Below are 15,382 nucleotides of genomic sequence, written 5' to 3' on the forward strand. Positions count from 1 at the left end.
ACTAAGAAAGAAAAAATTGAGTAAATTGGTCCGAACAAAGCAGCCTCAAATTGATAATTTATAAACCAAAATTAAAAAACCCATATTTTCATGGTATATGCACGGGGAGTAACTGCAAAATAAAAGAGTTTAATACCTACGCGAGTGTACTCTCCTATGGCTATACTAATTATTATCTGAGGTCTGGTATTATTGAAAGGGGAGGTAACTATGTGCATCCATCTACTAATCTTCCCCTATTCCACAAACTAACACGAGAATATAAACAAGCGGTAGAGTGGTTAGTGCCCGGACCAAAGGTCTTGGGGTTAGAGCTCCTTTGCAAATTTCTATTCATTTATCAATAAAAAAACACACGAGAATATAAACAAGGCGTCACCTCGGTGCAACACCAGGAATGGCACCACTGATCAGGTCGCTGCCGCTCACATATTCAGAACCATACGACGTTGTCACAATAGATGACGAGGCTAGACTACTCATCGCCTCCTTTCCCGGGTAACTCACTCTGGATGAAGATGCTGGACTACTCATCACCTCCTTCCCTGGGTACTCACTCGTCTCGCTATCTTTATCTGGCATCATCATCCATATGTTATCCAGCTCCCTCACCACTTGAGCCATTGAAGGCCGCTCGTCTGGATCGTCTTTGCAGCACTTGAGCGCCAGATTTACAAACTTTTGGACACATTCCGAAGGATAAGATCCCATCCGTTCATCGATCACAGAGAATACAATGCCAGAGTTATACGCAATGTTGACCTGATGCAATCATCATAAGTACACCTTATAATGCTCTGCCTCAAAACGACTTAGTTAAACGAAATAGTACCTCCCTCACGATGTTTTTCCCATGGTAAATAGGGTGCATTCCAGTTAGTAACTCCAAAAATACAACCCCAAGGCTATAAACGTCGCTTTTGTCTGTTAGCTTGTGAGTTAGGAAATACTCCGGATCGAGGTATCCCTGCAGTTTGATATTTGCTCAGTAGGCAAATTAAAACTAATATAGTCACTGCCTTTTCAATTGAGTCTTACCGGGGTTCCCTTCACAACTGTAGATACATGACTAGGGGCATTGCCGTCGAATTCAGACACTGGGGCCAGCTTTGACAGTCCGAAATCAGCAACCTTGGCACTATACTTCGAGTCCATCAATATGTTGCTTGACTTGATATCCCGATGAAATATTGGAGGATTGGCTTCAGTGTGAAGGTAAAGGATGCCTCTGGCCGCATCTAACGCTGTTCTTACTCTCATAGCAAAATTCAGTGGCACTTTAAACTTCCCTGAATTTATCATCAATATAACATAACTAATTCAATGCCGCCATGTAATTATCTTTTAAATATTGGTTTAAATTTAATCAACACATAAAAGAAAAACAGTCAGAGTTCAATTCTCCCTACCCTCAGAGCAGTTCATGACCTCTACAGTCAAAAGAATAATGTACAAGTAATATAAGAATTTGAATCACCACAACTAAGAAAGTAAATTTCTAGTCAAATAGTTATAGTTGTGTTAAGCCAATGTTTTAGCCTTTTTATATGGTACTTTGGTATCACATGTTCTTCAATCCTGCCATGCATCTGGCTCGGAAGTGCTTATAATTTTGTTTTCTTCTGGAAATTTCATACCATACAAACGAAAGTAAAGAGGCTTGTTGTCAAAAATTTACCAGATAGATGATCCCTCAATGTGCCGTTAGGCACGAATTCATAAGCCAGCATCTGCATCAGGAAATTTATAGGCATACATGAGCATCAACTACCTGGCCAAGAGTTCTAAGAACTTGCAGAACAAATATATAAACGAGGTTGCCCATTTCATTTTGGTTTTCACTAGAACTAACATGGCCTTGTATTTACTTCAGTGCTGAAGCCCATTATATAGCATACCCCAAGGTCATCAAATCCTCTAATTTCCCAATTTTGGGCAGTAATCACCCTTGTCCAATCCAAAATGCATGAATCACTGTATAGGGAGCCAATGGATTCTGTTTTGTTGAATGTTATTAATAGAAGATTGACAGAGATACATTTTTAACCTCAGACAAAATGAGCAGAAGCAAGGGATACAAGTCATTTATAAAATGTGTTTATCATTCATTTGTATTACTATAAAAAGAAAATCAACAGAGCAACCTAGTATCTGATCTACAAGTTTGACTGAGCTACTTTGATAACTGTACAAAGATTAAAATATGGAGCAGTAGAGATACCTGTTCACCTTGGTCGTCACAATATCCAGTCAGGGACACCAAGTTTCTATGATGTAATCTTGAGAGTAGTTCTATTTCTGTAAGAAACTCTTTTTCACCCTGAAGTGATCCCTCTTGAGCACGCTTTACAGCAACAACTTTTCCATCAGCAAGAACACCTCTATAAACCTTTCCGTAACCTCCTTGCCCCACCAGACTAGAGCTATCAAAATTATTTGTGGCCTGTGCCATTTCACTGTAAGTGAAATCCTTCACACCATCAATTTTGATAGAGCTCCTTGATACTGCAATAAAATGTTACAAAGAAGGCACTAAATTTAAGTCGTTAAATAGTTAAGTGCGCACCTGCTATAACTTAGACTCTAGAATTCCTCAGCAAGTCAACAGATTCTATGATTATTGTGTAGTAGGAGTACATGACATAAGGTAGCATGTCAAATGTGTTATTGAAGAAAAAAAACCCTAAAGGTACTTACATAGACGTTTCGATGATAGTTGATGATGTTTATGGATGCGTCTCCTCAAGATGAGAAGCGAGACAAATGCAGATAGAACTACTGATCCAGCTATAGTTCCAAGTATAATACCTGCTAGTGCTCCCTTGCTTATGCCAGATGATGAAGGTGGGAGGAAATCTATAACAGAGCAGCTTTATATGAGTGCAGTCTCATAATCAAAAATATTTTTCATGAGTCATCACTTACAAATTCATAACATTAAAGCCATTTCACCAGTGAAGGCATTTAATCTCAAATAAAGTGTTCATCTTGACATCTATGATAACTTAAAAAGGAGATAACCTGCGTAAGCATCTGAAAGTGTGAAGTTGAGAAACTCAAAGGGCCCAAAGACATGGTTATCTTTGATCCTCCATCCACTAAACAAGTCACGAATCCGGAGTACCTCACTGTCGTTAACTAATTGCAATCTATTATTTCTGTATGGCGGAAAAATTTTAAGATGCATTCTCAGACGAGGCCCCTTCTGCCATATAGCAGAATTGATGGCAAGCTGATGGATATTCACACCAAGCCCACTACTTAGTTCTTCCTCAAAATCACTGAGGTAGGGAACAAAATCATAAAACCCTGGGCTCTTCAAGCGATATCCAATATACAGCGGTGCAGCACAAAAACAAGGCATTCCGGGAGATGCTGGGGCATACTCATATGGAGGTTTGCACAACTGAGGAGAACAACCATCGACCCTTGTGATATTTATTAAATTGCTTGGATGTTCTTCATTAGGCCTACAGAATTGAATGAGGGTCCTATTGGAGCATAGTGGATTTCCCTGGAGCCTGAAATTGTTGTATAGTGCAAACACATTCAGCTATCAGGTATACCCAATTTAACACAGGAAAACTGTCATAACTGAAAGCTACTTAAATGACGAACCCGATGGTGATGTTGGGAGCGGTGAGAAGACTCCCTGAAATATTTGAAAACCTATTGTTTGTAAAATCTCTGTAACATCAAAAAGTAAAAAATGACTTATTAACATTTTTGAACTATTTTTCAGTGCCAACTTCAATTGAATATCTCTTATCCATATTTCATCATGATATTTGTAAAAAAAATTATGTGATAGGGGATGATAAAAGGAAGGAAGCATTTATCATTAATCAGGCCTTACAGTATTAGTCTCTCTGATGCATTTAGAATCCTGTTTTGCCAAATACTGGAAGGAACAGAACCACTTAATAAATTATTTGCAAGGGACCTGCATCACAAACGAGAGTTAAGATTCAATCAGATCATCACATTAGGAACTAGAGCTGGCACTGACTAATCCAGTTTTTCAGTAGACTTTTAAACAATAACTTGAGCTCAGAGACATAAAAGGATAGATTCTATTATACTCTATTATATCTTGAGATAAATCTGAGAAGTGATTATCCTCACAATTTCTGTAAAAGAGGAAGCTCGGAAAAGCTTCCAGGAACAATTCCATTGAGAGTGTTATTGGAGAGATCACTACACAGAAAGCAAACTTATTAGTCCTAGGAGAGTGAAACTTCTTATACTTTAAGGTAAATCTGTATCAATAAAGTTTCAAAGCCTTAAACAATTTTACAAAATTTCTTACATGACTGTAATATTCCGAGAAAGTGCACCTGTTGATATGGATCCATTAAGTTGGTTCAGGCTCAAATCTCTATAATCAAAAGAGCCACTTTAATTAAAATACAAGTTAAGTTACAGGACAACAGCATGCTAGCTAAGAGGCCTGAAAATATTATCAGACAAAAGAAAATGTGGAAACTCAACCAATATGTTTTCCAAAAGGAAGATTTATAAGTTGGATAAAAGGTAGTATATTCTAATAAACTGTACTTACATGTAAGCAACACTCAGCATATTGCTCCAATTAGGAATATCCCCATATAAACTGCAGTTGCTTAAACTCCTGATTCAGCCAACAAAACCCTGACTATTACCAATATATCTTGAAGAAACCCGAAGTTCGTGTATTATTCTGGAAGATCAATGCTTTTAGGAAAAGGAGTACAGATCATCAAGATCAATAAATACCATTAATTATATTGTAGAACATGAATTTTCTCAAACATGTGCAGGATCTGGTTTGTGTAACCACAAGCCAGGATACACAAGAGTAATATGAAATTGCCTCAACTTACAACTTCAACAGGCGAGTCATGTTGCCATACGAAGAAGGTATTGTGCTTCCACTAAAGTTGTTATTGTCAAGCTGACTACAAAAAAAGTCAAAAAAATATCAATAAGATCAGAATAAGAAGTACATTAGTTATGAAAGACCAGATAATATTTCTTATTGATATGAAGGGAGTAAGAAATCAGGACTGTCTATTGCTTCCTATGCTAAGTAGAACATCAGTGGAGCATAGAACAACAACACTAACTCATAGCATCTTTGAAGTTTGGAATTCTAAACTGGAAGATAATAATAGTGGAACTTCACTTTCATCACCGGGAAGGTGAGGCATATTGAAAGACATTAGACATATAAGAGTTCAGTTGTGTATTGTAATTAATAAGACAAAATATAATTTTCATTTTAAGGTATAGTAACATTTCCAAGTGTAAATGATCCAAGATGCTAATCAAGTAATATCAACAGATGAATAGTGTGGACATATCAATTGTCACCTAGATTCTCTACACCACCAAAGAGTAACTATAATGGAAAAACTGTAGCATGTTCAGATTGAACGCCTCTAATGAGTTTCCAATGGCTTACAGTATTAGCAGATTTGTCAATTCAGACAATTCTGGGGGCAGATGTCCTGATAAGTTGTTATTATCAAGCAACCTGCAGAAAACTCAAGTTAGTAAGTTAGATGAGATGCTAGAAGTACCAATGAAGTAACAACAGATTCCAACTTACAAATGAACAAGAACTGAAAGTCGAGATAGCTCCGGTGGTATTGGTCCACTGAGTGAGTTATTATTCATGTGGCTGATGAGAAGATAGGAAGATTGTAAGGTCAAAACCACATTAGTTTAGTCTGAAAAAGATAAGTAATTTCAGAAATTGATATAATAAAAAAAGGAGCCCATAAAACTTGCAAAAAGATATTTACATGTGTCTTGCTTTGCTCAAGTTGGAGAATGACAGTGGTATGGGTCCCGATATATGATTCTCGTCAACTTGTATCCTGTTCAAGTTGGATAGTTTACCGAGCTCTTCAGGCAAGGAACCAATTAACTGATTTCCACTCAGAAGCCTGAAAACAAAGAAAGGAAAACTCAGTAAGAATGCACAACAGCACACACGCACATTATTTCAAATACCACGAATTCATTATACTGTTTTTTTTGGTAGCCATCTATGTGCTGTGTTATGACATTGATATACACACATATACCTGAGTACATCTATATAACATGGCTGTTTATTAAATTGGAAAAATGTAAAAGACATTGCACGTTGAGAAAAAAAATATAAAACAAAGCACAAGCATTGACCAAAGAGCCAAAGATCAACTTCCACTCACAGCAATTCCAAAGATGTGATGTTTCCTGTCTCCTTTGGTATTATCCCACTAATATTGTTCCACATAAAATCCCTAACAGATCAATAGACAGGAAGTCATCGTGAGAGCTAGAAGAATTATGCCAAAGCATTTTACAGAGTGGATACAGATATGCTACTCAGTACTCACAGTATCTTCATATAAGGGAAACGGCCGAGCTCTGGAGATAAAGTTCCTGAAAGATTCTTATCTAACAACAACCTGTTTTTGAAATGACAATATGTAAGTCAACATTTTTATTTCGATATAAAGCCAAAATGCACTGAGGAAAACCTAACGACACGAAGAATCAACTATGCACAAAAAGGATTACATACAAGGCACCTTCTACAGTTCTATTTCTACATGGGTGTTCTACAGGCATTTTTTATCAATTTTTTTTATGCGAAACAGAAAAACTTTATCAAACTAGAGTAGAAGACAGAAAATACAATACGGATACAGTGGACAAGACATTGACCCCCAAAACAAACAAAAATGAAGTCCACATTGCAAAAGAGTATCCTGCTCTGTAGAAATGCATTGGTCAAGAGATTAGCTCTCTTATGGAGTATATTTTTGCCTTAGTTGATCACTGTAGTGGGTTTTGTGCTGCAATATGTTTATTAATATACTACCATTTTGAGAATCATGAAAAAGGAAGAATTACACGGAGAAAGGTACTCTGGAAGAAATGTATGCTTAGACAGAAATCATACAATTCTGTAATATGCAGATAACCATCAGTAGGTGTTAAAATGTGGCAGATAACACCAGTCCAATTTGAGGTGCATGGATCCCCCTTGTTCCAGTTGCGAAGATTTTTATAGGGATCAGTTAAACTGTTCTTGATGGATCGCAATGCATTAACTGTAGACATTGAGTAATAGTGTTCATATAGTTATTGCTAAACTGAGTAAGAATCACAGTCAAGCAAGGAAGTTTCACAGTCAATAAGTGAAGAAACACCTTAACTTAAAAACTGGCACAAACAAATAGAATTAATCAATCAAGGAAGAAACACCATGGTTACCTTCAAGCACCATCATAAAAATCAGAATAGTCTGAAGCAAACTTCCACATTTATATTTAGGAGTTTACAGTTAGCATTATCAATCTAGAAGCAATTGAGACAATAGTTTCAGACCTGGGCAATATAGCTACAATAGGGTGCTTAGAGTTTACTTTTCTAGTCCGTGTAAACCTGCCAGTAATTATCATATGAATCCTGGATCACTATCTTGTGGCATAACTAACATGCCATATATTTCTTTCTTTCTTCTTTCTTCTTTCTTCTCCCGTGTTTCATCGAGAGCCGACAGATGCTATTTGAGGTCCCATTGCAAAAATTCAGGTTACAATTAGTAGAGAACTAAGTAAGCATAAATCCCTTTCAAGTTTCACCTATAAGTCTATACTACTCGGATCATGCTAAACATCTAAAAAGTCCATTTGAACTCGGCAAAACAAACATAAATAATATTTTCAAAAATCCCCCAAAACCACCAGACATGAAGAGGGAAAAGGAAGGTAAAAATAACAGAACCAATTACCTTCTCCCTGAGGCGTCCTTTGGCTGTTTGCAATGATAGCCACAGACGCCAAGAACAAACATACAATCAAAATCCTCCCAAACTTTGCATAGGGCATTTGAGACACCCCAAAATTCACCATCTAATTAATAATACTCAAATCCCTGCCTGATAACAATGATCAACAAAAACAAACTATCAATCAGAATTCATCTACAACAATAAAATTCGTGAATGCTTACCTTTTCTCTAAACGCAGATAAGTAGTCAGCATCAGAATCAGCATAAACTGAAATAGAACAAGCAGCAATCCAATCAAAGCTCGGTCAAAATTGGTAAGCAGATGAACAAACAAAAACAGTGCCCTATTTTATTGGACGGAGTTACCTTGGTGAAATGGCGTGAGAATGCGTGTGCAAGCGCGACAGATTGCGACGGTGATTAAGCGCTGCGGAAACTACTACTTCTAGAATCTAGAATGCGAAACCGTTGAAAATGTATGCGCAACAACTCACATCAAATGGGAGCTGGATTTCTATACTTCATTGAGACAGACAGCTTATTTAAAAATTGAGAAGTTGGAAGTAGAGTTCAAGCTGCTCAACCACGTTTTTACTTTTTGCTGCATGATATCATCATTTTCATTAGGATGCCGTAATTAGCAATCTGCTTTTATTACAAGCCTCGAAATATGTTCAACATTTATTCTAACATTCACACCTATTATTATCCTTTCATGAATAATTTATTGAAAATTACTACACTTTTTTTAATAGGGTTGGTTAATCGGTTGTTTTTTTATTAAGAACGGAATACTATATTATATCGGCTAAGGAATTAGCCCAAATCCTAATCGATTAGTATCGGCTAAAAAGTAGTAATACTCTAATAAAAACTTTTGAAACAAAATGAGTTTTATATTTTTAATACATAATTTGTGAAGTAGGAGAAATAGAAAGAAAAATTATAGAAGTGGAGTATTATTATTAGATAGTACTCCCTTCGTCTCCTAATAATTGTCCAATTTGGTCCGGTACGAGTTTTAAGAAATGTAAAGGAAAGTAGGTTGAAAAGTTAGTGAAATATGAGTCTCATTTTAGTTTTATAATAAAATGTGAATGTAATGAGTTAGTTAAATGTGAGACCTATTACCATTTCTGATAAAAAGTGAAAGTGGACAACTAATGAAAAACGGGCGAAAATGGCAAAAGTGGATAATTAATGAGGGATGGGGTGAGTAATAAAGTTCATCCCATTAGAGAGAAAAAAAATTACAAAAATAGATTTGGACTATTTATGAGGCGTACCAAAATAGAAAAAAATCTCTATATCTATCAAACGAAGAGAGTAACTTATTTTTAAAATGTTAATTCGATTCTTCGAATATAACTAACCGATTATTGGTTATAATTAGGGGTATGACGGCACAATACATCTGACAAAAAAATGTCAGTGTAAGAAAATATCATATCAAAATTTCGGTACGTAGCATTTCTGATATGTACCAAAATCTGGTATATTGTATTTCCGATTAACTGTACTGAAATCTGGTATGTCGTATTGTGTGATATATCGAATTTCAGTACACCATACTGGATTATCATTGTACTTAGGGATGTCAATTCAACCTATAACTCGTAGGCGGGCACGAATGGCCCTCTAAATTTAGAGGGTTATGGTTGAAAATTTTCAACCCGATCATATCAACAACCCAAGTGGGCCAGACTCAAAACCCGATGGGCAGGCCCAGTGGGTTGGATACGATATAATCGAATTATATTACCACAAAGCGTGATTGATGATGCGTTACTTTTCACGATTCAGTCTATAATTCGTCAATTCATAGCAAAACAATACAACTAAGAACTGACAATAGCCATTATTTTAAGTATTTCTTTTATGTCCAAAGCTAATTTCATGGAGTTATATGAAAAGGAGAATAATTATTTTTTTTAAATATCCAGAAATGGTAAACAATTTTTATAGAAAAAAAATAATTACATGTGGCATATGTTGCTAATATTAGGGCACCCGCAACGCGTGCCGCCGGCGTTCCGCGTGCCGTTCCGCCGGAACGGTTTCGCCGCGGAACGCGTTGCGGCGCACCGTTCCGCTCCCATTCCGTTCCGCGTGCCGACGGCACGGAACGCGGCACGGCTTGTGCCGCCACGCGCTCGGGCGACGTGGCGCTCCCCGCTTCGTGCGTGCTTCCCACTCGCCGGCCCGCGAGTGGGACACGTCAGCGATGACGCAATAATTAAATTTTTTTTAAAAATATATTTTTATAAAAAAATTTTTTTTTAAACGGTCATATTACCGTTTTTTTAACTTTTTTTAATTTTTTTTATTTTTATTTTTATTTTCTTATTCTATAAATACACCTAATTTATTACATTTCACACACAACTACACATCTACTCTTCCTAAACCAACATCAATTCCTCTCCAATTTTCTATTTCAATCTCCTTCACAAAATGTCCGGCGACGGGAATTACGGCGGTGGCGGCTCCGGTGGGTGGGATCTCAACGCGTTCGGCGATTGGGAGACCATGTACAACACACTAGGTGGTTCCGGGTCGTCGACGCCGGGCACCCAGGGGTCGGCGACGCCGGGTGGGTACCAACCACCCACTTTCGATGTGGATGCCTACGCTCGACCACCCGGCTCGCGGCTTTCTCAGGGTTTGTCCCAGATTCGGGAGGATATCCCCGTAGAACCCACACAGGGAGGAAGCCGAGGCGGTGGAAGCTCTAGGGCTGCGTCTGAGGCACCCGAGGAGGAGGAGGAGGAACTGGAGGATCTGGGCCGGCATCCGTACAACAACGAAGAAACTAAGGCGGTGTACACCGCCTGGCTCACCGTCTCGTACGATCCCATCGTCGGGAACCAACAAGCCGCCAAGTGCTTCTGGGAAAAGGTCTGTGATGTCTACCACCAGACTAAGCCGAAAGGGGCCCGGAAGCGCAAATATACAATGCTCCGTGCTCACTTTGGCCGAGTCGACGCACAGGTCAAAAAATTTTGCGGCATCTACGCGGCCGAAGCGGCGAACTACCAAAGCGGAGCTTCGGGCGCCGACATTCTGAGGGCGGCTTTGCGCGTCTTCTACCAGGACACCGGCCTACAGTTCAAATATGTTGATATTTGGCAGCTCGTCAAGGACGAGGAAAGGTGGGCCGGCGGTGTCCGCTCGAGCTCGGGCTCAACCTCAAAGCGCACGAAGCACACGGCGAGCGGCCGCTACTCGTCTGGTGACACCGGTGAGGCCAGCGAGGGTACACCGCAGGTGTTTGGGGGTACGGGGGATCCAATGCCCGACGAATACGGGGGATCCAGCCGTGGGCGCCGTCGGCCGCAAGGGACGAAGGCGGCGAAGACGGCTAGAGCGAGGAAGGGCCGAGGCGAATCAAGCCAGTCGGCCTCGGGATCGGGCTCGCGGGGAGGCTCGGACACACTTATGGTGGCGTACATGACCGCCACAATGGCGGACACTTCCCGCTTCTCGTACGCCCAATTCACGGCCTGGTGGAACGGAATTGTGTATATGGCATCACAACTTGGCCTTCCGACTCCCCCTCAACCTCGACCGCCTCCGGAGGATGATTCGCCGGCGGAGTAGTTTTTTTATTTTCCCACGTTTAATTGTGTGTTTTTTATTTTGTGTTTTTTATGTTTTTAGGATTTTAATTGTGTGCTTTTTTTTATTTTTTTTAAGTTTAAGTTGAATTTTTTTTTAATGTTGTATGTTTTTTAATAAAGTGTGTTTGTTTTTTATTAAAGTGTGTTTATTTAAATTGAATTGGGTTGGAAATAAAAAAAATGAAATTGAATGAATAGTAATTTAAGGAACGGTTAAGGAACGAAGGGTTGCAGGTTCCGTTCCTTAGTTAAGGAATGGAGGAAAAAAGTACAGTGGGGCCCTCAAATAGTGGTTTAAGGAACGGTATAGGAACAGCGTTGTGGATGGCCTTAATACGTTGCTATCTGACAATTTTGAAACACATAGTATCTTTACTCAGTATCTTATCTAGTCACCAATAGTAATACGTTGCTAGCTGACAATTGTATATAATCATAATCATAATCATAATCATAATCATAATCATAATCATAATCATATAATCAATAATTTTAAAATTACATTAAGATTTTTTAATAAATTACTAATTAAAGCATAAAACTAATAATCACCATATATAAAAATCCTAAAAACTGAGAAAAAGAAAAGTTGGTGAATCAGAATTAATAAATTTTATTAATAAAATAAAAATAAATGAATTATATTATTTTCTCACTGGCAAACGGCAAATAACATCTTTTTTAATTAAGTATTTTACAAGTTCTTTTACATTTTTTTATCTTTTATATAATAAATGACGATTCTCTATTTATTCTACAGTGACTCAAATCTCCAATTTACTAATTTGAAATTACCTATCTTATTAATTAAGTTATGTTCATCCAAAACTATTTTAATTGTGTTTGCGGTCAAGTAGTTTCTTAACTATCTTTATTAATTAAGTTATGATTCATCCTTAAGGGTATCCACAATAGGGGCGGCGCGCCCGCCGCCCGGAGTCGCCCCCTGCCGCGGCTATCTATAGTGAAGGAAACGTCTGCCCCGGCGTGGACGGATGGGAGGGGGCGGAAAGGCCATCGCCGAGTATTCGGCAAGGACGCGGCGGGTGGGGAGCGGCGCGGCGGTAGGTGGGGCTGTCTACTGTGCGGCGAATGCGCCGCGCGGTGGACAATTTTTTTTTTTCATTTTTTTAAAATTTATTTTAATTACCTATAAATACACCACATTCCCCTCATTATTTTCACACCATTCCAACTCTTTATTCCTACTTCGTCTCTCTAGAATTTGTGGATTCCATTGCTATTAAAAAATAGATGATTTGTGGAATGACGCGTAGGATTCTCTTATTCAAGAGGTGCAGAGGGAATTGGCGGCGGCGGGATTCTCTAATTATGTATAGTCTGATAATTTTAATCTTCATTGAATTAAAATATACAAAAAATAAAATAAAGTGAAATGTGGTAAAAAAGTGTTAATTATTGCTATGAAAACTTTTTTTGTGGTCGTGGATAAACCAGAAATGGCTGAGGATAAAAAAAGTGGTTTGTCCAAGGGAAGTGTCCACGCTATTGTGGGCACTCTAACTAAATATCTTGAAGGCCAATAATTAGTACGGCCTATTAACACCAATCAAATTTGAATTGATATTTTTGAACACATACTTTAATGATATAGTTAAATTTATTTTCAATGTAAATGATGTGGCATTTTCGTAGACACACCTTAATGATATGCTAGTTAAATATCTTTCCATGTTAGGCCGAGAACCTCAAATGAGTTTGATTCATAATTTAAATTACATTAATATTTTATAATTAATTATTAATTTATGAGTGAACTACATAAATGGTACTTGATTTTTCACTTTCGCACATAAATGGTACTTGATCTTTATTTTATATCATTTTTGGTACCCCGTGACAAAAATAACCCTAGGTACCAAATATGTGATTTTTTTGTTATGAAGGATATTTTTAAAAATTTTAATCAAATAGTACCAAATATGTGATTTCTTTTTTTCTTCTTTAGTTTTTTTTTTCTTTTTTTTTTTCCTTTTTTTCACCCTTTTTTCTTCTTTAGTTTCTTCTTTTTTCTTTTTAGTATTTTTATCTTCCTTTCTTCTTTCTTTTTTCCTAAGTTTTATATTTTTCTCTTTTTTCTTTTCTATCCTTCTTCTTCCTTTTCTTTTAGTGTTTTATACATACATCTAATTGTATTAATAATATAAATCAAGAACAAAACACCTAATTAAAATTAATTACGTAAACTAATTAAATTATTTAAACTTTTAATTAAATTATTTTATACTCTTTAGGGTTGAAACACCTAACTAAAAATATTCAATTGTATATCATTACGAATACAATTCACAATTTTAAATTTTTATTAAGAATATATTTATTAGTTATTAATATAATATAAAATAATAATAATAATAGTTACTATTATATAATAATTTATAATTTAAATAATTATATAATAATTATTTATTAATTAATACTAGTTTTTAGTATTATAACAATAATAATATTATAATAATTAAATATAATTATAACTATAATTTTAGTTAAGTATATTTGAATGATATTAAAAAATAAATTAATTATTAATTTATAACATCAAAATAATAATATTAATATTTATTAATAATATTATAAAGAGCGGGGAGAACGAGAGAAGATATTATAATAATATCACTTTTGTTACTAGTTTTGTGTATGCCTAAAATATCCTCTATGACACAAATGAGAAATGTATTTGTTTAGAGGGTATTTTGGGGTGAAAATTGTATTAGGTACCAAAAATGTGATTTATAGGTACCAAAAACGATATAAAATAAAGATCAGGTACCATTTTTGTGCGAAAGTGAAAGATCGGGTACCATTTACGTAGTTCACTCTTAATTTATAACACAATAATGATAATAATAATTATATTAAAATTACATATATTAATAAATAGTAGAATAATCAAAATTATTACTACTGCAGTTATTTATCATTAGGTGTGATTAATAATTTTAAAATTATATTAAGATTTTCTTAGCTAGAGTCATTTTTTAATGCCCAAAGACTTTAAGTCTATTTTATTAACTAATGGGATTGAATTTCAATCTTTGTGAAAATATATATTGACTAACAAATAAAGACAAAATTAAACAATGGTACTCCCTCTCTCCCACTACAAGTGAGGCATTTCCTTTTTGTTGTTGTTTTGCGAAGATGATAATAAATGGTTGAAGTAAGAAAGAATAATATAAAAATGAGTCGTATATATATTATTATATTACTTACTCTATTTTATCTCTAATCTAATTATTTATTAATATTTTTACAAAATAACGTCCTATTTGGAAATTTTAATAGAGTATAATGGTATTAGTAATAATGTTGATAGAGTCAATTTGTGGATGTGTCCATCAAATTGTCATTTTTATACATGCATCTTATAAATCCTCGTCGATTCATACAATATCCGTTTCACATTGAATTTATTTGGTGGGACTGATTATAGTGTATGTTATATCATATACGGTTCTTTATAAATTAAAATTCCCCAAACATTAGTAACTTTTGAGGTTATGCACACATTGTATCATGAATACAAATTCTAATTAAAATTTATATATACTCATTATTTAATATTAGTGTATCCTACAAAATAGTGAATTACCCTCTATCTAACTCAAGATGTCCATATTTTCTTTCTAGGTTGTCCTACTCAAGATGTCTACTTTCAACTATAATTTTTTTCTCTCTAATTATTTCACAATACAACTTCTTTTAAAATCCCGTGTCACTAAAAAATGAGAACATTTTGAATGAAACAGGGGAAATATTTTTTAATAAACATGACGTTGATATGTTATACTACTATAACATTTCTTAAAATCTTGTGTTACTCAAGAATGAGAACATCTTGAATGAGAAAGATAAAATATTTTTTAATGAACATGATGTTGATATGTTATACTCCATCCGTTTCTTCATAGTTGAGGCAAAACTTTTTGGCACGGAGTTTAAGAAAGAAATGTTGAGTGTGTTAAATAAA

The 15,382-nt window shown here is 35.9% G+C and overlaps 1 protein-coding gene across 3 annotated transcripts; it reads right to left on the minus strand.

Moving 5' to 3' along the window:
• Positions 1-71: 71 nt before the first annotated feature.
• On the minus strand, positions 72-8,386 carry LOC121744858 (probable LRR receptor-like serine/threonine-protein kinase At1g06840). 3 transcript variants are annotated; one of them, XM_042138530.1, is made up of 22 exons: positions 8,138-8,386; positions 7,993-8,039; positions 7,772-7,918; positions 6,938-7,088; positions 6,369-6,440; positions 6,201-6,272; positions 5,787-5,930; positions 5,591-5,662; positions 5,444-5,515; positions 4,863-4,937; positions 4,562-4,630; positions 4,310-4,378; positions 4,126-4,197; positions 3,857-3,943; positions 3,619-3,687; positions 3,022-3,521; positions 2,698-2,856; positions 2,222-2,505; positions 1,679-1,730; positions 1,039-1,289; positions 833-967; positions 72-762 (listed from the first exon to the last, which is right to left on the minus strand). In XM_042138530.1, exons 3-22 carry the CDS (start codon positions 7,890-7,892, stop codon positions 376-378), a joined length of 2,913 nt encoding a protein of 970 aa, XP_041994464.1. In that variant the 5' UTR covers positions 7,893-7,918; positions 7,993-8,039; positions 8,138-8,386; the 3' UTR covers positions 72-375. The 3 variants fall into 3 exon arrangements, with proteins under 3 accessions (XP_041994464.1, XP_041994465.1, XP_041994466.1); XM_042138531.1 differs by lacking the exon at positions 6,938-7,088; XM_042138532.1 differs by lacking the exons at positions 6,201-6,272; positions 6,369-6,440; positions 6,938-7,088; ... (1 more) ...; positions 7,993-8,039; positions 8,138-8,386 and having other exon boundaries at positions 5,591-5,711; positions 5,787-5,926.
• Between the last annotated feature and the right edge of the window lie 6,996 nt (positions 8,387-15,382).

Source organism: Salvia splendens, chromosome 8 (assembly GCF_004379255.2).
Source record: "Salvia splendens isolate huo1 chromosome 8, SspV2, whole genome shotgun sequence".
NCBI classification, from domain to species: Eukaryota; Viridiplantae; Streptophyta; class Magnoliopsida; order Lamiales; family Lamiaceae; genus Salvia; species Salvia splendens.